Source organism: Ailuropoda melanoleuca, chromosome 14, assembly GCF_002007445.2.
Source record: "Ailuropoda melanoleuca isolate Jingjing chromosome 14, ASM200744v2, whole genome shotgun sequence".
Taxonomy (NCBI): domain Eukaryota; kingdom Metazoa; phylum Chordata; class Mammalia; order Carnivora; family Ursidae; genus Ailuropoda; species Ailuropoda melanoleuca.
This window is the reverse complement of record NC_048231.1, coordinates 95890674-95917364: the sequence shown is the minus strand read 5'-3', so window position 1 is coordinate 95917364 and position 26691 is coordinate 95890674. Positions and strand designations below refer to the sequence as shown.

Here is a 26691-nt window from a genome sequence, read left to right as displayed (position 1 = left end):
GTACTAGAGGACATGTGTGGGGTTGGCCAGTGTGATTAGGCCAGCTGTGTAACGCTCTTAGAGAAGTTAGGCTCCTACCCTCCCATAGACACTGCAAGATAGGAGTCCTATCTGCTTGACGTTTACCTTTCAAAAGGATGGTTTTCAGGCTTTTGAGAAAGACCATCTGCATCACAAAATTGGAAGAGTTTGGAAGATTTATTCACATTACAAAGGGGCATAGAATTTGCAATGAGAAATTGTCTCCTGTAATTGGTGAGAGAAAATGACAGCCCGGAGCTTCTACTCAGGAAGAAACCTTCTAAAATTGAGTCAGTCAAAGGGGAATTCTGTGGTCCTCTTGGTCAAATGTTAACAAAATGTAAACATGCCAAATATGTGTTTGTCAGTATGTAATACTTCGAGGAGTTTAAAATATCCTTTACAGCTCATATTTTTGTTGAAGAAAGAATGGTTGTCTTCTTTGCTCCATGATTGCAAAGCATTTAATCTTTAGATTTATAAACAGCAAATATAATAATCAATCTAGTTAAAAAGAAAAATCCTATTGCATTCCCTTCCTTCCAGTGACATTTAGATACATTCTGCCTTCAGCAGTTTTCCATTTGCAAGATACATCAAGTAGATTTTGGTGCAAAACATTTATAAAAGATGAAAAAATACTGTCACATTTATTTTTAGCAAAACAGAACAGCCCAGATTCTTATCGCAAAATATCGTGTGATGAAGTCCTTCCTGTTGAGTGACTAAAAGGATGATTACTATATTTTTCCTTTATCCTTAAAATCATATTGTTCATTTGCTGATTCTTGATTTTGAGAATATTCATCTGTTTTATCTTCATCTGAAGACTCCGTCTCAAACCTTTTTTTACATGATCAGTTTCACCATCATCTTGAGTCTATAGTGCTGGTTTCTGCTTTTGGTTTTCATCTTCTATTCACACACTACTGTGAAATTACTTCCTCTGTCAGTTTTTTTTCCTCTAGCATTATGAATGTAAAATGAAAATCTTGAATTTTCAACTGTTTTTAAAAGAAAAATAAAATCAAACTCGTGTATCAGTTTTTTGATATCTTTTTGAATGATGATGTAATACTTTAAGCAAAACATCTGAAAAGAGAACGAAGAGAATGATGCAATGGGGAAGATTTATTTCGTTATTATATCATCCTTCTAGGCCATTCATCTTACAAGGTTCATGTAAGTCTTTTAAAAGCACATTAAGAGAAATTTATGAGCAATGATGAAATGATTTGTAAGATGATGAAATAGCGTGATGCTCAAGGCATAAAAAGGACCTTATCACTGAGTTCCCAGAATGTATCCTAGATTTATAGAGTGTGCCCATTCAGTAACTGAAGGAATGATTAGTTTACTTATTTAATAATAAGTTAATATTTCCTTATTATCAGGAATACTTCCAAGAATAAAAAAAATGAAATAGCAATCTAAAAATAGGTAGAAATGCTCAAAAAGAAACTCAAATGCTAATTTTGATGCAACAGACTTTAAAGGCAGATTGAGGGTTGAACTTTGCTGAGGAAGAAAGATACACATTAGATGTAGTGCAAGGAGTTCTTGTGTGACTTGCTCAGCTGTATGAGAAATCTATGACATGCTATACTATTTATAATTTTACAGATGTGTATATTATGCCTCAAAAAGTTTAGGTAACTATTTCAACATCATATAGCTTATGAGTGAGCAAGGATTTTAATTTGTATCTATCTCCAAGAATGATGCTTATTTTAACTATGCCCTGATAATTATAAAGACTAGCCATCCTTATTATTTGCACAATACAAAAACAAATAGAAAAAAGTTTTCTTTTTAATTTTTGTACTAATAAATTAATTAAACCTACAATTTTAAGGGCAAAAATAAAAATGAAATCAGAATGACTGACTCTCACCTCCTTTCCAGGAGATGCATAGCTCAAACTCAGAATAAATCACACTGGTTAGTGCTATTTCATAATCAGTGTCCTTTAAGGAGGAAGGCCACAAATCATCAAATAAATCAGGGGCTCATAGATGTTACTATCAAATTTAGAAGTTTGTCCAAGGTCTATAAGTATCTGAAAAAAATGATACACAGCATGGCTACCTATAATGTTCCTCCGCTCCAATCCAAGGGGAATCCAAAAATCCTCACTCGCATTGCTACATATGCTGTGGTTTATGAATTGAAATCAATGTACAGATTATTTGAGTGCTGCCAAGATATCCAACAGTACCATAATTTTCTTCCTGACATACAGGGGGTGATGCCTTATTTAGTGGGTGGGTGTTAGGTCTATCATGGCTCCTAGATTGTCATTGTTGGTACCATGTTTCCTCAGATGTTATATGTGAATCAGACTGACTTGGGCTCAGATTTCTGTTTTGAAATTTACTTGATAAGCTTCCTTCAAGCACAGTCAAAACTGAGAATCTAATATCAATATGTACCTCCCAGAGTGACATTAAAAACTTTCAAAAGTACTCTTAATCTCTTACTCATTCCTAAAACTTAGATAGTAATGCGTGAATGTTACAACTTAATGGAATAAGCTCTCAAAAAATATTTGCTTTAAAAGATAATAAAGCATATCTTGTGTAACTGAAATGGTTTTTATGCAGACAACATAATTATTTTTAATTTAATGGTGCCTATAAGCAAAATATTAGGAGCATTCTGTTTAGACATTCAGAGGAAATTCATTTTACTCTATTTAAAAATAAGGAATAAATAGTCTATTAATAAAATAAGAAACCGGCTACACCATTAAAACACAAATTGGGAAATATACATGTCCCATAGTATGCATTCTTGACTAAGCCAAGGAAAGATGCAGAAACAGCATATACTTCTCCAGATAGCAAACAGGAAATTTGGGTGTGTAAGCAGAGAGGAAAGAATCTCTTCTCTGGACTGAAGAATGAGAAGTCAATGCAATGTAGAGAAAGGAGGAATGAAGTATAATTTCGAAGATGTTGGGGGAGGGAATATAAAACTTCATAATAGCAAAACCTAAGGGAGCCTTTGTGCCAAGGAAGATGGAATTTGGTGTGAATTTGTTTATATTAAGCATCCCAAAGTGAAGGTCCCTCTTTCTTTTCCTATATTCTCTCCTTCCCCACAACAGTTTTTACAAAAGAACAGGCCTCTCTGATGCTCAAAAAACGTGGCACCAAATAGTTTAAGATATGTATACATGTGCTTACCCACATGTACACATACACAAATAGAAACAAAAGAAAAAATGTAAGCAATCTACATCACAAAGAGAATTATAAATGGACAAAGAATGGTAAGAAAATAGATCTTCAGACATTCATTACCAGTTTCTATGTAATTTAGATATGACCTATTAGTCTTTGATTTCTTTCTTCATTTCTGATACAGCAATATGTTCTAAGCTTTGCCGCTTATTAATTTACTGCTTTCTGGTTTCACATTCATCCTTCAGCACCTCCTTAAAAAGTACCTTTTCTGTGATACTGTGATAATGGATTGGTCCCTTTAGAGCATTTCTTTTATTGTGAATGCAATGTTGAGCCTTGTCAAAGAAGGGCATGGAATGAACATTGAAGAAGGAAAAGGTCCTCTCTTCCTGGTCCTGCGTGTAGCATGTTCACTTTGGCCTTTCTCATCCTTCAGAATTGGTCAGTGTGAAGATGCATGTGGTGCTTTATCCAGCCACAAGTAAAGCCCCTAACGTCCCAAGGGCACATTCCCTTAGCAACCATACAACTCCATCCCAGGCCTGGTGAGGTCTTGCAGCCGTCCCAGTGTGGGTGCTGTGAGCTCTAGGCCTTCCACCTGCAGTGGCCTCCTGACTCCTTCTGCATTTCTGTCCACCCACACACTTGCACCCTGGAGGATTGTTCTGCTTGCCTGGAGAATATGGACTAGCTCTGGCCAGGCAACCCAGTGAACTCCTTTGTCCTGAAAACAAGATGCAGCAACCACACATTCCCCAAGGAGATCTAAGGCTTTTCTTGGGGAGAGGGCCTCCCTTCCACATTTGTATCTTCGGATAATCCCATGAACTTCTGAGTACTCTTTGGAGTTCTCATTTCATCTTTATATTTACTCTCCTATTATAGCTTAATAATTCTTTATATTAATATTCCTCCTTTTAAATTACTGTGTTCTTCCTGTTCCTCAATTGGACCCAGACTGATACATAAGCTCATCTTTTATATTTTCTGCCTCAGGTTTGGAAGCAGTCATTTTCCTAAAATTTGTGATATTTTAGTAGAATATTGCAGAAAATACAGATGGAATGGTCAGTAAATAAAATTGGGATACAAATCCTAGAAAACCAAGAAAAATCCTGCTTTCTCTTTCTCTCTTGCTCTCATTTTATAGATCTCCTGTTCTCTCTTTTGTTTTCGATAATGTGGAAGACCACTCTAAGGGAAACTCCCAACATAGTTTGTTAACTTCTTGTTTATTTTCTTCAGTTATTTATAATTAATGTACAATAGAGAAACACAGATATGATAATTTTTCAGAAGGTTTTCTTTAATTAGAAATATAAGTATTCAGAGGTAAATAATTTTCCCTCAAATTGCAAATGATAACCCCAGTCATCATTCACTAGTTGGGTTAGTTCTGTCATATGTGTGTGCACGTGTGCATAAGTGCATATACATATGTGTACAGCTATGCAAAGTTATGGCAAATAATGCTTTTTTAAACCAAATACTTAAATTTCTAATAGAGACATAAATCCTAGGAATAGTACAGAACTCTCTAACCTTAAATATGATTGAATTAATATGGACACTATTTAAAGGTAACAATACCAAAAAGAGAAAAAGATCTTAAACATTAAAAGCTATTCTAGAAGACAAAGAATGCAAAAGCAAATTGTACAAAAATACAATGCTTGTAAGCAGTGTCAAATTTAGTAAATCTTTTCAGTGGCATACAAATCAAAACTACAATGAGATACCACCTTACACCTGTCAGAATGGCTAAAACTAACAACACGGGAAACAACAGGTCAACACCTGTTGTAGAGAAAGGGGAACCCTCTTACACTATTGGTGGGAATGCAAACTACTGAAGCCACTGTGGAAAATAGTATGGAGGTTCCTCAAAAAAAGTTAAAAATAGAGCTACCCTACAGCCCAGCAGTTGAACTACTAGATATTTCCTCAAAGGATATAAAAATATTGATCCAAAGGGGCACATGCACCCTGATGTTTATAGTCGCATTATTAACAATAGCCAAATTATGGAAAGAACCCAAATGTCATCAACTGATTAATAGATAAAGAAGATGTGGGATGGGCACCTGGGTGGCTCAGTCAGTTAAGTTTCCAACTCTTGATTTTGGCTCAGGTCATCATCTCAGGGTCATGAGATCCAATCCTGTATTGGNAAACAGAAAGTCTGTTGTCAGTTTAGATTATAGTCTGAGCAACCGGGGCAGGTCCTCAGGGGCTCGAAGCATCTCCCAAGCAGAGCAGAAGCTTCTGGACAGAGGCACTAGGCTGGAAGAAGCCAAATCCTTTCCTAAGAAAATGGGAGAGCTGTGGGCCTGGGGTCAGGATGGTGTTTATCTTGGCTTCCAAGAGCAAAAGAGACTGAGGAAAGCAGTGATTCCTAGCGCCATGCCTGCCCTGGACGTTTGCCCAAACTTCTCTCCAACTAACTGGTCATTTCATCAAGGAGAACATCCTCTCATCTTTAGAAAGCAGGACCCACCACACAGTTGCTGGTCTCACACTGCGCAGCCCAGAAAGACATGTTGATCCAACAGGAAACACGATTTCTACCCTAGAGATAGTCTTAACTGCCTTGAAGAGACAGAAATTTAGAGTACGAAGGAGACTTAGACATCAAATCAGGGGGTTTTCTCGTTCTATCCGCTGACAAGGAGGGCACAAAGATGCAAACTGCAAACAATGGCATAACTCTCAGTGACTCAGCCAGGCCCCAAAACCAGGGCCAAGTCCTCACGGCACAGCTCCTTCAATGATACCTCGTGCCTCTGTGGAACGAGGGTGTGTCTGCAAATGACTTCAGAGCCATCAGTTCGTCCATCCATCCATCTGCCCATCCCTCCTTCCCTCCCTCCCTCCCTCTCAAAAAAAGAAAGTTGTGGTAAATAATGGAATATTAGCCATCAAAAAGAATGACATCTTGCCATTTGCAATGACATGGAGCTAGAATATTATGCTAAGCAAAACACGTCAGAGAAAGACAAGCACCGTATGATTTCACTCGTGTGGAATTTAAGAAATAAAACAGATGAACGTAGGGGAAGGGGGGGGAAAGGGAAGCAAACTGTTAGAGACTCTTAAATGTAGAGAACAAACTGAGTGTGGAAGCAGGGAGGTGGGGAGGGGATGAGCTGAAAGAGTGACAGGTATTAGGAGGGCGCTCCTTGGGATGAGCACTGTATGTTAAATATAAGTGATGAATCACTAAATTCTACTCCTGAAACCAGTATTACACTATATGGTAACTAACTAGAATTTAAATAAAAACTTGAAACAAATAAATCTTTTCAATTACAAATGGCTATATTCATATACTTTATACCTTTTTGGCTTTATCAGTAAATTTTAATTAAAAATAAAGACAAAAGATAGATGGGGCAATAGCTACTGCAAAAACCTGAAAAAGTCACTCTGTTATTAACATACAATAGTACTTGCTGTTTGATGAGAAATCAGCTTGTTTAATAGCTGGTTCCTTGGTAGTAAGTGATCATTCAGAAATACCATGAGAGAGCTTGTCAATGAAGAAGTATTCAAGTGCTTTTAATCCTTTACAGGTGACACCTTAATTATTTCTTAACGTGAATGTTTTCTGTAGGATATGTTGATCCTATTGAGTTTACCCAAATCATTTTCTATAACATGCTTTCCTAAAAATTAGCATAATTTTAATTTTTTATCAAGAAACCACATTCTATTAAATAGTCTTTTAAAATAGAATATTTATTGCTAATACTCTTACAGAGTGAGCATTTTCAATAAATTGGCTTATAGAAAACATCTTTAGTAAGTTATTTATGGGTATAGAATTACTAACAAAGTAAATATGTCAAAATGAGTATAAAATAAATCATGAGCATGTAGGTGAGCATAATTTAGAAATAACAACCACAGTAAAGGGTGTTAGGGGTGTCAATTACCTAATAAAGCACTGTAAACCCAATAAAAAGAAAAGCGGTCTCTGCGATCGGCTCCTAGATTATTAGAACAACCAGATGAATGAGTCTCGAAGCCACAGGATTTGAGGCAATTAGATTCAGAACAATCAATGTTACTCTCTAAAAGAAACATTCTCCTTCATTACCTTCATTTTGGCATCAAGATTATCAGATTTTTAAAATTTGTATTTGCAAATACTTAGGGCAAAACACTTCGAATTGTGAAACTTGTTTTTTAAACCCTGTGATGTGACTATGTGTGTGAGATTTTATAAGATTGTCCATGAGCTATACTGGTTCACTTTTTATAATATAAATCTATGAATAAGTGGGGAGGCCAAAAGTGTAGCATTTTAAAACAATCTAAAATTTTCCAAATGCATTTCAAAAAAGATCTGTATGTCTTAAAACAATGTTCTATTATATACAGTATTTTTTTATTATTGTAGATAGAATTTTGCTTGTTTCTTCCCAAAATGATGATTTTCGTTCTTTTTTCAAAATGGTGATTTCTTAATGACAAATTTATTTGGGGATAATGGACACTGCTTGAATGCATTAGAAATTAGAAATCTATGGGGTGCCAGGGTGGCTCAGTTGGTTATGTGTCTGCCTTCGGCTCAGGTCCTGATGCCAGGGTCCTAGGATCTAGCCCTGCATCAGCCTCTCTGCTCAGTGGGGAGCCTGCTTCTCCCTCTTCCTCTGCCTGCCACTCTGCCTGCTTATGCACTCCTTCTCTCTGTCAAATAAATAAATAAAATCTAAACAACAACAAAAAAAGCCCTCCCAGCAGCTTCCTATTAGGATGCTTGGGTGGCTCAGTTGGTTAAATGTCTGCCTTTGGCTCAGGTCGTGATCCCAGGGTCATGGGATCAAGTCCCACATTGGTCTCCTTGCTCCGGGGGGAGCCTCCTTCTCCCTCTGCCTGCCATTCTCCCTGCTTGTGTATTTATTAACTCAGTCTACACTCTCTCTTTCTCTCTCTTTTTTCAGTGATATAATCTACTAAACTTCTAATTGAGTCTTAAGCAATACAAAGCACACAGCTTTCCAATGATAAGAGTGTATCTGTGTGAATGTGATGAATTTACCTCTTTACCATTTGAGAAAAATTGACAGAATAAGAAAATAATTTTTGTTCCCTTTACTATTCTTTAAATGTTGTCCTTGTTTTTTTTATATGTTTATTTTGTCCCAGTTTTCAGAGACAGAAAGTGTCCTTTAGAGAGGATTGCAACGAACATGTGTTTTCTGGTATTACTTTGGGGGCGTTGTATGGGTTAATTGGTATTCTTCATTATTGTCTAAAAATCATGTATGTAGAAAACCATGGGTTTTAATTCAAATATGTTTCCCCTCATTTAGGAATCAAACATCAAAAACAACAATAAACAACAATAACAAGGACTGCCTGGTACAGTTACAAGAGAATTTTACTATCACCCACATTTCCCAGATTAGATGATAATCTAACCCTCTGAATAACAGTCTCCTCATTTGAGAAAGATATTTTTGCCCTATCTTATAAGGATTTAGTAAAAATAAAATTCTATTAAGTGAGAAAATGGGTAGAAGTGGCCTTTGTTAAAAGTTAATTTTGTTACTTGTTAAAATTAACAGTTAAGAGTAGTCTTACAAGTTCTTAACATGGGGCTCATTCCTTTCGAAAGGGATTCTAAATGGGCTACAAGGTGTGCATGGACACTTGACACTCCACAGACACAAAACTCTCAGTGCAGATAAGGGTGGGAGCAGATTAATATTTTTATCCCATGCTTAAAGGAATGCATTACTTATAAAAATTAAAAAGTTACAAACTTCAGTATAAACATTAATTGAGATTGGGTTTTGTTTTCTTATTGGGAGTTTTTATTTTATCATATAATTGATTTATTTTGATTGGTTTGAAACAGATTAAGTTGTTGCTTCTTAAATTTCTGGAGCAATAACTCAATAAATTGCATATGCCACTTTTTTTCTTAAGTAACTAAATACTTCCTTCTTTGTTGACCAGATTATTTAATTTCAAAACTGTTATTTGTAGTACAAGAAAAATGATACCTTTGAGTATGCAAATCAAAACAAAAGAAATAATAATTAAATCAATAAGAGTAAAAAAAAAACCCATGCCTTATAATAAAATATTTCTGCGTTCTAATAAACTTGAAAATCTGGATGACGTGAAAAGCACTGCAGAACAAATGCAAAGATACATATCAATTCTCTAGTCTTTTCAGCAAATTTTGCTGGAGCAATTGGGTATTCATAGGGAAGAAAGAGAAAACTCCGCCTAAACCTCATACCTTACACAAAAGTTATTTCCAAATGTATCATAGATTCATACATAAACTTAAAACTGTAAAACCTTTGGAAGTTAATGCAGGAGAAAAACCTATTCTCTGTGACTAGACAGAGTTCTTGGATATATCACGAAAGGCCCAATCCAGATCAAAAAGAAAGTATTAGTTTGACTTTATAAAAATTTATAAATGTGTAAATCCCTGTTAAAAGGATTAAAGAAACAACCTACAGGTTGGAAGAAAAAATATGAAAACTAAATTACTCAAAGGATTTGCATCTGGAATATTCAAAGAACTCTTAAAATTCAACAGTAAAAAAATAAATAATCCAATTATAAAATGGGCAAAAGACATGACAAGACATTTCGCTGAGAGGTTATACAGAAAGCAAAAAAGCACTTGAAAAGATGTTGAACATCATTTGTTATTTGGACAAGGCAGTTTAAAATAACAGTGAAGTATTATGACACACCTACCAGAATGGTTAGAATAACATCACCCATGGACATCATCAAATGCTGGGAGGAGAGGAGGTGGAAATAAAAAATGAATAATAATTTGACAGTTTCTTATAAAACTAAGTATATATTTGCCATACAACGGAGTAGTCACTCGTTTGGGCAGAGTGTTGCACACATGTCAGAGAAAGGCTTACATTCATATAAAAATATTCATGGCAGCTTTATTCATAATAGCCAAAAACAAAATAATCCGCATGTCAGTCACCAGAGGAATGATTAAACAAAGTGTTGATACATCTGTAAAATGGAATACCACCTGGCCATAAAAGGAACAGATTATCTGTACCTGTGTAGCACAATGAATCTCAAAGGCATTATGTTTCATGAAAACAGCAACCCCCTAAGCCGTACATGCTCTATGATTCCATTTACAGTACATACTCCAAAAGTCAAGACTGTAAGAGATGGAGAAGGAATTAGTGGTTGCCAAGGAACAAGGGAAGGAGTGGGGATGTTAAGTGTGACGAGAAAGAGTAGTATGAAGGAGTTCACACATGTGACAAAAGTCGTCTGTATCCTGATCGGGTGTGGTGACACCAGTCTTTATATGAGATCAAGCTGAGTTACACACACACACACACACACACACACACACACGTGGATGTAAGAACCAGTAAAAACTGAATAAATTATATTATCCATTTAACAGTATCTTACCCATTTCAATTTCCAGGAATTGATATTATACCATGGTTATGTGAGATGTAACCATTGGGTTTTCTGAAAGAAGTATTTAAAATGCTCTTTGCACTGTTTTTGAGATTTGCTGAGAATCTATAGTTATTTCAAAATTAAAGTTCAAAATCATTTGCTGGAATAAAGCATAATAAAATGCAAAAGTAATGATGTAAAAAAAATAAGAATAGAGATTCAAAGAAAAAATCATTAATATTATTGAGAATATTTTAGGCCAAGAAATCAAAATTATTAGTGACTATTAATCCCCATGCTATATAAACTTTCCCAAAGCATTCGAAACAGAGAGGGGTGGCTCCTCAAATTAAGTGGCTTTACTCATAGAAAAGTGACAAAATTAAACACCTGCAAACATAAACACAAAAAGATTATTAAGAATGACTGTAAGCATTGTATGTAAATTATAATTAAAACAATTTATGAACGTATTAAATGGTGATACACAGAACAGAAAGAAAAGTGTCTTTAAGGAGAAAAACAAAGCAATATTTTAAAATCTATTAATATTTTCCATTCTATCAGTGTCTCAAAGGAACAAAAAGATACACATAAACGTTTTATTTGATGATGCTTTAGAAGCCCTTTGGCAAAATTAAAACTTAAATTCAGGGTAACAAACAAACCAAGACAAAATCTAGCCTTAATAAATATAGGAAGAATAAAATATAGGAAGAATAAATGTCTCAAAGGAACAAAAAGATACACATAAACGTTTTATTTGATGATGCTTTAGAAGCCCTTTGGCAAAATTAAAACTTAAATTCAGGGTAACAAACAAACCAAGACAAAATCTAGCCTTAATAAATATAGGAAGAATAAAATATAGGAAGAATAAATGTCTCAAAGGAACAAAAAGATACACATAAACGTTTTATTTGATGATGCTTTAGAAGCCCTTTGGCAAAATTAAAACTTAAATTCAGGGTAACAAACAAACCAAGACAAAATCTAGCCTTAATAAATATAGGAAGAATAAAATATAGGAAGAATAAATGTCTCAAAGGAACAAAAAGATACACATAAACGTTTTATTTGATGATGCTTTAGAAGCCCTTTGGCAAAATTAAAACTTAAATTCAGGGTAACAAACAAACCAAGACAAAATCTAGCCTTAATAAATATAGGAAGAATAAAATATAGGAAGAATAAATGTCTCAAAGGAACAAAAAGATACACATAAACGTTTTATTTGATGAATGCTTTAGAAGCCCTTTGGCAAAATTAAAACTTAAATTCAGGGTAACAAACAAACCAAGACAAAATCTAGCCTTAATAAATATAGGAAGAATAAAATGATACTACTGGCACGCAAATCAATAGTCAAAATCTCACTTAATACCGAAACACATGGGGTGGCACGCTTTAAAACAACGATGAGGTGCCTTCATAGTCTTCTGAAGCTCGGGCCCATACAATGATAGCAAAATACCTGTAAAAAAGCTACTGAAAAGAAGGACATTTATTTGAGAAAATGCAATCTAGTGCCATACTGCCAAATAAATGTGATGGGATTTTAAATTTTCTTGAAGTCACATTTAAAAATATAAAAAATGGAGAGTTGGTGTTCGGCAGTTGTAAAGTTCCAGTTACATAAGACTGGTAGGTGCCGGCGATCTGCCGTGCCACATGGTGCCTGAAGTTAACAGTGTGGTTTTGTGCACTTAAAAGCTTGTGAAGAGGGTAGATCTCATATTAAATATTCTTACCAAATTAAAGTTTAAGAATTTTTTAAAACAACTTCATGCATATCTGCACAATATATAGAAAATGCTATCATTTTCACCTGCAATAAATTAAAAATCAGTAAGGAAGTATTTTGTTTTCTAATACTGTGAAGATCATTCTAAAAAAAAGATTATCTGAGAGAGAGAGAGAGCGCACACAAGTGGGGGGAGGGGCAGAGAGAGAGACTCTTCAAGTAGACCTCCCGCTGAGCTCAGAGCCAAGCTAGGTGGGCTCCACATAGGGCTTAATCTCATGACCCTGAGATCATGACCTCAGCCAAAACCAAGAGTCAGGCACTTAACCAACTGAGCCCCCCAGACACCCCACTGTGAAGATCGTTCTTGATCTTATTCCCCCCGCCCCCCGCCCCCCGCAGGCTTAATTGCTGGACAGGATGACAAATTACAATGTGTCTATCTGCTTTGGATAGATAATACATTCATCGTAGAACATCAGAATGCCAGAATAGTTGCACTCCATTCTGGAGAAAATCAGGCACTTCCTTAATGATCTGGATGGATAAAGAGAATTGTTTTTGTTCTTAGTGTGTAAGTGCCCAGGGTGGGGAAGAGAGGAGGGGGAGAGTGCTCAGTGGTTTGCAGAATGAGTATAATAAATGAGCTGACATTAGGGCAATTTGCCTTTCCTGTTTGGTGGAAATAGTTCTAATTTTTCAAATTAATGATTCCCATTATCTTGACTGATACCAATTATCTTTTCCAGAAGTAAAGTATAATATCAGCGATTTTTAGGTTCTTTCATAATAGTATTCTAATGTAAAGACATTTACATTGCTCCATGCAAAAATTTTCTGTTGCCTAAATTTCCATGATCCTGCATTATAATCTGGTTTTCTTCTCACCTTCCTTTCTTTGTTGTGTTCTGTCCTTTTATTATTTTTTTTTCAAAATCACTCTCTTTGCTTTCAGTAACTCCTATGTCTTAATTAAAGTTCATATTCAAATGACTTCTAGATCTTTATGCCAGTTTTCTCCTGTATTTCAAGCTGTATGCCCAACTAACTAGAGATTTCTATCTATATGCCCTAAGGTTACACCAAATTGTCTTCCAGGCCTGCCCCGTTTGTTTTTTTTTCCAACATCCCTTGCAAAATTACCTTAACTCACAAAGTTGTGCAGGAAGGATTTGTGGACGTCATCCTTTATTCAGTCTGCTCTCTTATTCTTCATATCTAATCAGTCATTAATTTTGTTGGTTCCATCCCCTAATGGATGGAATACCATTGTATTCCTGTAATCTGTCGATTTTACTCTATCCTCACTCTTGAGACCCTACCAGGGACCTAACACATCTTCTGGGGTGAACCATGAACAGTTCTGAAAGAAGCTCCTGTAAAATCAAACTTCGCATTATCCTGTCTCAGGGCCCATAGGCAGGGATGCGTGCACAGTTGTTGCTTGTTAATTATCCTTATCGGCTGAGACTGCAGGCATGGCCACAATTTCCATGGCAGTCAGTTTTAGTGGTGGGACAATAGTCAGAAGAATATATTGTGAGTGCTCTTAGAAAGGGTGAAACATTACTTTGACGATAACACCTTTCCCGGTGGGAAATCTGGAGCCTGGGAAACCATATCTTCACCTGAGAGCGTGTTGTTACCACCTTCAGTTTATGTAAACACTTCAGCAATTTTCCTATAATTTCTCATTAAAAAGCACTCACATTCTATAACTGTGATTGTTGTCTTGATCACATCAGGAGGTTTTGAGTACAAACCAATTGCTCCCCTGGATCATGGCAACAGCTTGTTCACTAGATTCCCTATTTCCACATTCACACTAAGGATGTCCTCAGAATGAACATTCTAAAATGCAGATTTTCCCCAATCATTTGGATCATGGGATCCTAAATAAGAAATAAAATCATGTTTTCTCCAACTTAGAACTTGTCAGTGGACCTCAGTATAAAGTGCAAACTCTGTAACATGCCCTTCTAGAACATTCATGATGTCACCACTGCTCACCTCTGAAGTATAATCTAATTTTTGTGTAGATGTCAAATCCTCTGACCCCCAGATATTTAAGTATTATGTACTTTGGGTGTTTTATTCTGCACTTTTCTTCTTTACTTTAGGTATTATGTTCCTCTACCCCACTAGAATGTCAACAGTGGTGACAGAGACACTTGGTCCTGGTCACTGTTGCACCCCCAGGACCTGAGATGGCTTGGTGTGCTCCAAATACCAATGAAATATTTGCTAACTGGATACCTTTGGGATATTAGTCAGATAATTTTATAATTTAATCTTTTTCATTTATAAATGATGATTTTACTTCCAATCTAAAGGTGTGTTTTAAAATTAATTTAACAAAAGAAATGAAAAAGACACAGATAAAAATTTAAGAAAGTAAAATTTTTAACTGAATATAAGTAGATATCTGTAAGTAAATGGCTAAACATTACATATCTATGACACTTAAATACATATACTTTGGTAAAAAAAAAAAAAAAAGTCCTTTTTAGAAACTTGGAGTATCTCTGCTTCTGTCCAGACCATAATATTAAAATACTATGAGCTTCTCAACACTTTTCTCCTAATAACGTGCTAAACAAAGAAAGAAAACAGAGACTATAGACTAGATTTTCTTGTTAGCTCTAATTCTATTATTGTATTAATACTTTGACCTTTTGAGCAGATATTCAACAGCCTTTTTGAAACCTTTATTTTATCTGAACAAGTCTAATGTTGTATCATTTCCTCAGTGGAGTGGTACAAAAAGTGACAGTCTTCTTCAAATTTGTTGACAATATTTCTTGACGATGGAAGAAATAATTCACATCTGTAGCTTGATGCAAGGTACAAATACCTAGAATAAATACATAAGCAGCAATTTAGATGAAATTTTAAAAATCCCTCCATGTAGTCTTTTATTGCCATTCTCACTTTTTGTTTACCATGTTTCTATTGCAAGAAATTGTTTATTAAACACATTCCAATGAATTGACAATGTATATCAATTAATACTTAATACCTGTATATTGATTTATAGCTCATATTTCCATATAATGTAATCTTATTCAAAATTTATTCTTCAACTAATACTGGAAGTAGATTTCATTGATACCTGCTGTTCAGGTAAAGAAACAGACTTAAGTGTATTACCTGTTTGCTCCAAATCCACGTATGATACTTGCTTCTTTGCCTAGCTATCAAAAAAATTGCATGTTTAATAAAGGTCATACCTATATTTTTTGTGAAAATGAATGTTGTAGTGATTTTTTAATCGACCTAGTAATAATCTAAGAATGACATTTTAGTAAGTTGGTCCATTTGTGCCTCCTTTTTAAGAAAAAAAAGTCATAGTGAGAAGTAATTGGTAGACAAAATGATTATCTTTTTTCCCATGATTATCTTTAAAGTCAAATACTGTTTGTAGTTCCATAAAATGATCAAGTTGAAACTTATAAAACGGCCAGTGTTTAACTATCTTTGATGTAAAAAATGCAAATTTCATGTATTTCTACCTAATAATATATGATCTCTCTGCACTTCCAGTTTTCACATGGTATTCTTTTTATCTAGATCACACTTTCCCCATTAAGTCATATTTTTTACTCAAGTATTACCTCATTTACTCACTTCCACTTTGGAAAATCATTTCTTTTTCCTACATTAATACTCAGATTATTTTCTTCTCTTTCATTTTCCAACCATTATTTTTGGACTATATCTCTTCTATAGCAATTATATTACTTATTTCTCTGTATGTCTCTGTCTTTTATGAGACTTGGTTTTGTTCGCTTCTTGGATAGCACATCCATTTCAGCATTTTTTTGTATGCAAACTTCATGAACAAAAATGGGTCTAGGGCTTGAACAATGTGCCTTGGAGGAATAGAAAATGATTGCCAGGGGCTTAAGGGTGGGGCATATGGGGAAAGGCTGGTAAAATAGTATAACTTTCAGTTATAAGATGAATAAAGTCTAAGGATCTGATGTATAACATGGTTATCAACTATAGCTGATAAAACTCTTTGTATAAATTTGCTAAGAAAGTAGAACTTTTAAAAATGATAAATATGCAAGGTTTTGGATTTGGTAATTAATTACATGGAGAGAATCTTCACAGTGTATATGTATTTCAAATCATTATGATGTACATTTTAAACATTTCTCAATTTTATTTTTCTCAGTAAATCTGAAGAAAATGTGCTCTGGGGGCCACATACACTACTCATTTCACACTCATGGTAGCATCAGCTTGCATTCAAATTGTGACCTAGCCATTTTACTTACCTAGAATATTTAGGTGACTTGAAGCTTAATCTAAGTAAATACAAAATGGGGACAATAATAGGATTTATTGCATAGGGTAGTTGTGAAGTTTGGCTATGATAATATGTACAAGTGGTTATTTTTAGATTTTGTAGGCTGTCACAATATATTTCCATTATAGATTTTAAAGTGTTATAAATGGAAAATCACATGTATTGGTTCAGAAAAAAATCGGACAAAATTCTACCCAGGACAAAGGGGAATTTAAAAATTTGAGCTCTCTGAATTTGTCATAATATAGCCATCCATGTTTTTCTACTTCGTCTCCTCTTTGCTTTTGATTTGTCTTTGCTTTTGATTTGTCTTTGCTGCTCTCATCAATGTATACGACAGTGATAGGCCCCAGGCAAGTATATGTAAGGAAATAGTTCAGAAATCTAAGCAATGCAACAAAATTTTTTCTTAGAATTGTATTTGAAAATTAAAACAAAAACCTTTCCATTGTCACATGAAAAGGAAAAAATGAGCATTCCTAGTCAACTTTTGTGTTAGTTAATGTTGGCTCTTTTCTAGAAATTTGTGTTCTCAAGAAGAGTGTACACGTTCAGGGTTAGTTCAAAAGAACTAATGGTACCTGCTATGTAACTGATTTTATAATGTCATTGGCTTCCTATTTTTGTACAGTGGCAAAACCCATAAAGCATGTGGAAGTTCAATTTATAAAGCAAGTGTAAGCGGAGGGATGTACATTAAAAAGAGGCCAGGGTATTGAAACCTATGCATATTCAGTTTATCTGTACATATGTAGAAAGTAATTTAGTTAATTAAAATTATTTAAAAATTTATACAAAGTCAAAATCTCAGCAGTGCTCTTAAGCCTCCATACACAGAATGAACACATTTTCAACCTTTAGTCTGATGCATGTATTTAATACAGAAAGTCAGGTAATGAGATAAATTATTCCTTGTCTAAAAATCAAGACTGTATGTGTCAACAAGGTAAACATGAGATTTTACAACTTGCTATCAATCTTAATTAAACAAATACACATATTATGAGATTACACAAGTATTCAGGATACCATCTTATCTGTGCAAATCCCAACAAGACCACGTTTTCATGAGGAAAACACCTTATAAACGCGTACTGACCGTATGGACAAGCGCTTTGACAAGCTATGACATATAATTCTAAAAATCATTCCTAAAATGTAAGTATCTCCGATTTTTAAGAATAAAAAACTAATAAGTGGCAGGGCGCCTGGGTGGCCCAGTCGGTTGAGCTTCTGCCTTGGGCTCAGGTCATGGTCACAGGGTCCTGGGATGGAGCCCTGCATCAGGCTCCCTGCTCAGCGGGGAGCCTGCTTTTTCCTCTCCACTCCCCCTGATTGTGCTCACTGTCTCTCTCTCTCTCTCTCTGTCAAGTAAATAAATAAAATCTTAAAAAAACAAAAAACTAGTAAGTGGAAAAGCCAGGATTCAAAATATCAGAGTTTCAAGTCCCCCCCGCCCCGACTTCACCCTGGCTATTATGTTAATCCAAAATAAAAGCATACCCTAATACAATGCACATTTATTACTGTGGCATGGATTGAATGAAAATACATTTTATTAGATTATTTAATTAACAGTATATGAATATGATATAACTAGGAATGTGTTATAAGGAAAAAAATAAATCGATGTAGAGAAATAAGACTGCATGTAGAGAGAGATCTTTGAGTATAACATTATAAAATTTGGATCTGTCATCTTGCAACTAAAGATATTTTTGTTTGACACATTGTCAAAAGCACTTTAATTCTAGAAAATTCAAAACAATAACTTCTATAATCAATTTACTTTAATTTCCAGAATTAATCACAATCTCACTATGTGATCTTGACAGCATATCTCCTTTTTGACAATAATGAACCACTTGACTGACACATTCATGTCTTGAAAGAAAAGAATTAAATGTGAACTGATGTGCTCATAACTGCATTACTTCACTTTTTTATGATCTGAAATAGGAATTTTTTTGGTGTGGAACACTTTTGCTATAATCTTTATGGGTCAAAGGAAATCATGTACATTGCCCCTAAGCTCTAAATGCATTATTTCCTCAAATCAATTTGAAAACTCATTAGTTTAGCTAATACTTGAGTAAGACAATAAGTTTACCACAGCTATGCTCTCAAATGAGCAGGGAATGTATAACTTCAACAAATCATAATGGCTGCTATCATATAAGGAAGGGAGAAGAAAGGAAGAAAGGGGAAAATCAGGTCCAAAGGATGGGAGGAAATCTTGGTTTATAGCAACAGTTACTTTTAGAATTTCTAACAAACTTAACTGATAGAAATCATTTCAGCCTCCAACAAGAATTTATTATGTAGTATCAAAACACTCTTTTGAAAGGGGCAAGTAAACTTATTTTTAACCTGAGAAAATATTTTAACATTCTCCCCAAGAGAGTTGTCCTCTGCAATATACACAAAAATTTTGGTAAAGCAATTTTGATAAAAGCTAATACTAATAATGATAATAATCTTTATAACAACAATTATATTCCTGAATCAAAAGCCAAGCATCCACTTTCTATTTTTCCTTAGATAATTCAGACCATCAGTGCAGTGGATAGAGATGAATCCATAGAAGGTCACCATTTTTACTTTAATCTATCTGTGGAAGACACAAAGAACTCAAGTTTCATAATCATAGATAATGAAGGTAATGCCATTCACTCCTAATGGCTTTTGTTCCTTTCTTTGAGAAATGTGCTTGATTTTAAGGGTATTTATAATTTTGCTTTTTATAAGGTTCTTGCAATATGATGATGTTGGGAAATAGAGCAGAGAGTGGCAGTGAAAATGGTAAACAAAACCCGTAGTCAAGTTCTGAAAATACTAGCCCTATTTCTTTCAATGAGAAACACTTTTTCAAGTCACCAATGGCTACAAGACCTTGCAAAAGCTGAATGACCCTGCAAATATAATGGCAGTATAGACACAGTGGCTCCTTTCATGTCCTTGTAAAATTCAATCTTCAATCCATGGGGAAGAAAATGATATATACTTATAGTCATGTTAGCTTGATTGATTCACAGATTTTGGAGTCATTAATTAGAAGCTATACATATATAAAATTGGTTTAAGATTATTGTCCTTCCTTCAAAATGAAATTATTATATCAATCTAAGGATACAGTATTCCAAAGGATTTTGTGTGGAGAGACAGAATATCTTCTCCTTCTATACAGAAGTGGATTGACTTTGCAGAAAGCCCCTCTGTTCTTTTTTCTTTCGCTTCAGTAAAAGATTTTCTTGTCATAATATGAATCTATTTTCATTTTACTTTATATCTGAAAGATAAGAAACACCATAGGATTTATTACTTCAGTATCCATAGCCAAATACCTGCAGATGTCCTTCCATACACCTGATTTTAGGCTTCAATCTATGGGAGATCTTTTATGGGACAATAAATGGCAGGCATGTTCTCTTCCTTTTCTCCTTGTCAAACTTCTCAGTGAAGGAAACTCAGCTAAATTTAGGATAAAAAATGCAAATATCAAATGAAGAAATAAATTATAGCTTAGATTTGTTTTATATTAATATAAGTCACTGGGACAAAATATGTATACTAAAACATAAAGAAAATAATTAATTTGGTTTAATGTTTGTGATTAAAAATAATCTGATAAAATATGAATTGAAAAACATAAACTCTCTTACCTTTTCAATCTGCCTACTAAATAAAATCACAAGTTTTATGGGTTCCAAAGCATGATGGATAATTTGTTTTAAAAAGATGATTTGGGGAAAGTGGTTGTTAGCAGGCACACATTTTTGAAACACCTCATTTATTTGCATTTTACTGTTTGTGTATTCTAAGTTTTGATTACTACAGAAAATATTTTGGGGGATGGCAATACTAAAGAAGAGGCGGAAATGTAGGACTCAGACACAAGAAACTGCCCTGAAAAACGTAGTTACTTAGAATATTTAGGGATTCAGGGAAAACAACTTCAAAAGTGTCAAAGTATATATTGTTCATCTTTGTCAATTTTTAAAATGTTCTGTCTAGAAGAGTGATCAGTGCATGCTACTGAGGTCTAACTGTTACCTTATTTTTAAATAGAAAATGGGTTAATAATGTCAACGTAAAATGAAACACCCCAATAGGATTTTTCCTACCGTATAAAACTAACCCTTCTGTCTCATTAGTAAATACGTGATTTGGGATCACTTGCTGTGATACTGGCAGATGACTTTGGAAATCTTGTGTATTTAAAGTATTTGTGAAAAGAATGAGTTTCTATTAGAAAAAGCACTATGTCATGAGTAAATAACGCAAATGAAACTCATACTGTCATCATAACTTTAATATCAGTAGCCTCTATAAAATATTGATATCTGATTAAAGAGCTGTTTTCTTTGTTCCACATTTACGTTTCCTGTCTTTATCAAAGACATTTTGGAACTGATTTATGTAATTCATCTAATTATGTAATTAGGGTTAGAGCCATGCCAAATCAATAATGACTTTTTGAGTGGATTTTTCGACTATTTATCAGAAATTTTTTCTTTATTATTTAAACTTACTTGATATATCTATACTGTTGCCTGTAGTACATATGACTGGTATGAATTTCTTTTATATTATTGAAAAATTATGCACATGGGTTTTTGTTTTAGATAACACAGCTGTAATTTTGACTAATAGAACTGGTTTTAGCCTTCAAGAAGAGCCTGTCTTCTACATAGCTGTCTTAATTGCTGACAATGGAATCCCATCACTTACAAGTACCAACACCCTTACCGTACACATCTGCGACTGTGATGACTCTGGCAGTACACAGACCTGCAGGAATAAGGACCTAATGCTTGCCATGGGATTCAGAACAGAAGTCATACTTGCTATTTTGATAAGCATCATGATAATATTTGGTAAGTAGTGCTGAACTGAACCTATCTTCATTACTGAAAATAATGTGATAAATATAAAAAATAGTTAATTCCATTTTCACAGCATGATATGGGGGTGTGTGTGTGTGTGTGTGTGTGTGTGTGTGTGTGTGTTAATTGCTCTTCTGAATATGTTGCAATTCTTAAACCGTGGAGTAAATGAAAAATAGAGTGGCCATGCATTTCAAGATGAAAATCAAGGATCCCTGAATTTGGAGTATGTCGGCGTGTGTGCACATCTGCTTAGGAATGTTTTCGACACTGTGCATTGCAGCACATACAGTTATATAACAGTCAGTAATAATAATAGTGACCTTCTGTTGAGTGCTCATTAGACGCCAGGGTACTGTCTTGAGTGTTTACACACAGTATACAACGTGATTCTCACAATAACCTTACGAAGTAGTAACTATTATCACCTGCGTTGTATGAATGGAGTGAAACTCAAAGCGTTAAGTACTTTACAAAGGGTCATGCAGATATGCTAAATTTCTGTAAACGTACACAAGTCTATTCAACCCTGTACAGCAACTTTAGAGCCCTAGGACCACTGTGAAAGGAAGGAAACAGGTTGGAGGAATGTAGAAGGAGGGTTTTACTTGATCAAAGTGCTAAACACAAAAGAAATTTCAAAAAAATAGCTCCGTTTTCTCATAGGTTTTATTTATTTATTTATTCAAGAGCGTGGGGGGAGAGAGCGCGCACGAGACGGGCAAGAGGGAGAGAGAGAGAGAGTGCGCGAGAGGGGCAAGGGGCAGAGGGAGAAGGAGAAAATCTCATGCAGACTCAGCGCTGAGTACCACTGGAGCGGGGCTGGATCTCACAACTCAGATCATGACCTGAGCTGAAATCCAGAGTTAACCACTTAAGGGACTGAGCCACCCAGGAGCCCCAAGCTCTGTTTTTTTTTTGTTTGTTGTTGTTTTCAGAAGCAGTTTCTATTTTACAGATGAGACAGATGAACCCCAAAATGTTTTAGTCAGGCTTCCACAACTACAAATAATTCATTTAGCATAACCTTTTTCTTTAACATACCAGTCAGTATGTATAACCTAAACCGTCTCTTGCTTCCTTTGTAACTTCTTGTCAAAGTCAACACCACTTTATTACAGAGTATTGAGAACAATGATATCAGCCACTGGTTCTGTAATCCTGCCGGGAACAGCCAGCAATCACTGTGCTGATGGATGAAGGATTACTCCGAACTTTGCTGTTAAAGAGAGGAGAAGGCAAAGGGGTCAACACTCAGAGACGAAGACCCTTTGCTCTTCTTTGCTCCCACTTTTATTGGTCCTTGAGGATAATTACAAATCCTTATCACTGTTTCTTAAGCACAGGATGTGTGACAAAGTGTCTTAGTAAAACTAGGAGGACCTGTTTACAGTAGAGATAAGATATGCTAATCTGCATGTTCCACGAGTTCTGCTAAACATAGCCTAAGGGACAATGCAAACATCTCTTAGATCACAGGGTGGCTGTTCCGGCTAAGAAAGCTTCAGGGAAGGCAACTCCTTGCGGCATTCCAAGGGCTGAGTGGTCATGCAGGCCTCGGTGTTCCAAAGGCCTACACCATTCTCGGAAACCTTCCATCGCCCCCTACGCCTCCCTGCTATATTTTAGCAAACCAGGTATTACCGCTGATTTCATGCTCTGCGTTAACCCCAACATAATCCCAAACTCAGTGCTCAAAATGGCATCTGTGTTCAGGGATTGCTTTGCCCTCACTCTTCTCATCTTTCTCAAAGCCTCAAAAAATCATGCATTCCTGTTTACCATCCAAATCACCATTCTTTCCTACCCAGCCTCAGTTTTTAAGATAATTTTTAATGGTCTTTGATCATAAAACTGAATATAGAGCTACATAGCTGGGTATCAGAATCAAGTGCAATAAAAACAGTGTAGTGTTTAGAGGATGACAAGTACTGATTTTACTCATAGGTGAAGACCTAAACCAAGTCCAAAAACCCCATGAGTAAACCAAGGACAGCCTCACAGTCAAGGGTATGAGTAAGATTTAGAGGGTGGGAAGGGTCAACCAGTAGTCAGTAGTTTTCTTTGAAAGTGTCATGAATACTCTCTCCAGTTCATAGATTGAAAAAATTATTTATTAGCTCCCTTTCTATGTCAACCATATATCTGAGCTGAGTTTCACAGTACCTGGATTCAAACTCAAAGACCTTATTTCAAGAACACTAAAGGTAAGATTTATATAAAGTATTGTCTAATGTATTTCCCTTTATGATAATATTAATAACATCATTTCGTGTTTGTTTCATTTCCTATAGGTGAAATTCTGAATAGTTCCAAGGCTATGAAAGGGTTGGCTATTCTTGATACACACACACACACACACACACAATTTTCTCTAAAAATCGAAAAAAGGTGCTTTGACATTGTTCCATTTCTACATGATGGGCAAACCAGTATTATGATTAAAAAAAATAATAGTTTGGGCTTTCTGAAATTAATGTGGCATCACTGAGCACAGGTTCTAAACCTGTATCTGGTGGCATATACCTTGTAGTCGATAAATACTAACTTGGAAAATAATTATGCCACAGAATTTGTCTCAGCAGGGAATTTCAAACTGCTCTGTTATGCTTAACTCCTCTTAGCATGGATTATTGGTTACTAAAATTGACAAATGCATGTAGATTGGAAAATGTTCCCTTATGCTACTTTTCTTTTTCAATATATAAAAAATACAATTTTAAATTGGTTATCATCACAAAACAGTTCACTCTATTCTTATATATGTTTTTCTGCTCTAAATCATCAGCCAGAAATATTGTTATACTGCCTTATGTCATTCTGCATGACCCTTTTGTAAAATTTCAAAAGCAAATACTGTCGTTGAGTTTTGGGGAGTCAAAAGTTATACGGGGATATTCCACTGTGCAGGGGATGATGTCACCAACCCCTGCATTGTTCAAGGGCCGACTGTATGTTTTCTTTTGTCTTACAATTATAAAATCTAAACTCATGTCTTGAGCTTTTAACAAAAGCAAGGATTATAAAGTTTATTATAAGAAATATGTAATATTGATAAATACAAACTTATTATATTAACATGTCATATTTATTATATTACATTAATTAATGTTCTCATGTGCTTTCTTTGTCAGGGTTTATTTTTTTGATCCTAGGTCTGAAACAGCGAAGAAAGCAGACCCTCTTCCCGGAGAAAGGTGAAGATTTCCGAGAGAACATATTCCGATATGACGACGAAGGGGGAGGAGAAGAAGATACAGAGGCTTTTGATATCGTGGCACTGAGGACTCGCACCATCATGCGGGAACGCAAGACCCGGAAAACTGCTGCTGCAGAGATCAGGAGCCTGCACAGGCAGTCTTTGCAGGTTGGCCCAGACAGTGCCATTTTCCGGAAATTCATTCTAGAAAAGCTCGAAGAAGCTAATACTGATCCTTGTGCCCCTCCTTTTGACTCCCTCCAGACCTACGCCTTCGAGGGAACAGGGTCATTAGCTGGATCCCTGAGCTCCTTAGGATCAGCAGTCCCTGATCAGGATGAAAATTATGATTACCTTAATGAATCGGGACCTCGCTTTAAAAGATTAGCATGCATGTTTGGCTCTGCTATGCAGTCAAATAATTAGGGCTTTTTTATGTTTAAAATTTTAAAAAGGCTAATATGCATTTGGGCAGACTGGTAGTCTCTTAGGAAAGAATTGTGTACTCCAGTTCTCAGGGTGGGAGAGAAAAGTTATAGCGTCTTCTGATTTCCTTGGAGTAAATACCCCTTGGTTATTTCAAACTTCCCACGTGTTGTCCCCAAATGCAGATGTAGAGTGGTGCTGACCATCAGCCCTTGCGTGCCAATGCAGGTCAGCTCTGGCACGTAACTGAAATCTTCCTCTAGCATTTTTTTCACTACCGTCCAGTATAAAGTCTCAAAATTTTTGAGCTTTATATGAGAAAGGCCCTGAATTAAATCAACTTAATATTTTTTCATGTATCCATTTTTTTTTCCTTACAAAGTGAGAGTAAAGTGTTTGTTTTAAGTTCCTGATGCTATACGGAGATAAACTTAAAACACCTAGTAGAATCTGGGTGATTATATAAAACTTTTAAAAACTGTTTGTTTTTTTATGAATAAGCAAGTTTCTGACTGAGATTCTATGATTCACAGTAGTTTGATATTTTAAAATCATTGTCAAGGTCATACTTGAAAACTGATTTCAAGTTTAGACAGATTCTTGGTATATGTTAATTAATCAAAGATACAGTATAGATTTGTATTGTCTTTGATATTTCAGATTTGTATAAAAAGGGGAGTATGAAAATATGCCTGGGAGATTTTTATGTTATTTCTATATGTAACCAAAATACATCTTTTTCATGTCACAGTGCAATAACAAAACACATGTCAGGGTTTACTCAATGTTAAATTTAAACTTTATGATAATCGTGGAATGCTTGAAAAATTTTAAGTAAATTTTAATTGCCACTGAAATGATAGCAATAAATGAAAGAACTATTTGATTCAAAGTTGAATTAATATTCCAAAATATTATGATCACCTGTACTGATTCTTACCACGCACAGAATAAAACATGATAAAATTCTCAGCATTTCCTTTTTATTAAGAGCTTAGACCAGAACTGATTCTTCAGTGTCATTTTTTTTATTATGGGATATAAAATTAGGTGCAATAGTTACTTTTATTGTAACATTATGAAGGAAGTATGCTAAGCTGCTGGACATGATAAAATCCATGGTAACATTCAGATAACAAGCTTTATGATAGCATCAGATAATAAGATAATAAAACCCTTTAATTTTAATCAGCATTTTAAGAACAATCCTTATTATTCTATCCAAATCAAGATGGAATTCAAAATTCATAGGTTGAACAGAAAGAAAATGGTGAACACAGTGTCCTCAAAATTGTTTTTTATGTTCATTTCTTATTAGCAGCATGTGAAAATGAGCTGAACCAAATTGATCATATATGTTTAGGTAAAATATTTTGAATAATTTTTAGCTGAAGATAGTGGATTTGATTAGCTACAGTATTGTTTTCCTCTGTACTTGGAAACATAAACACCACACCATGTAATAGCAGTGAGGTTTTCCATCAGTA

At 35.0% G+C, this 26691-nt stretch overlaps 1 protein-coding gene across 1 annotated transcript in view; it reads left to right on the top strand.

The window, feature by feature from the left end:
- CDH19 (cadherin 19) overlaps positions 1–26398 on the top strand; it is a 93716-nt gene extending 67318 nt beyond the window's left edge. Inside the window, exons 10-12 of the mRNA XM_002922054.4 lie at positions 19235–19352; positions 21319–21570; positions 24714–26398. Of these exons, the coding sequence (XP_002922100.1) occupies positions 19235–19352; positions 21319–21570; positions 24714–25204 (861 nt within the window). The 3' untranslated portion in view covers positions 25205–26398. The remainder of the gene's footprint in view (positions 1–19234; positions 19353–21318; positions 21571–24713) is intronic.
- Positions 26399–26691: the final 293 nt, after the last annotated feature.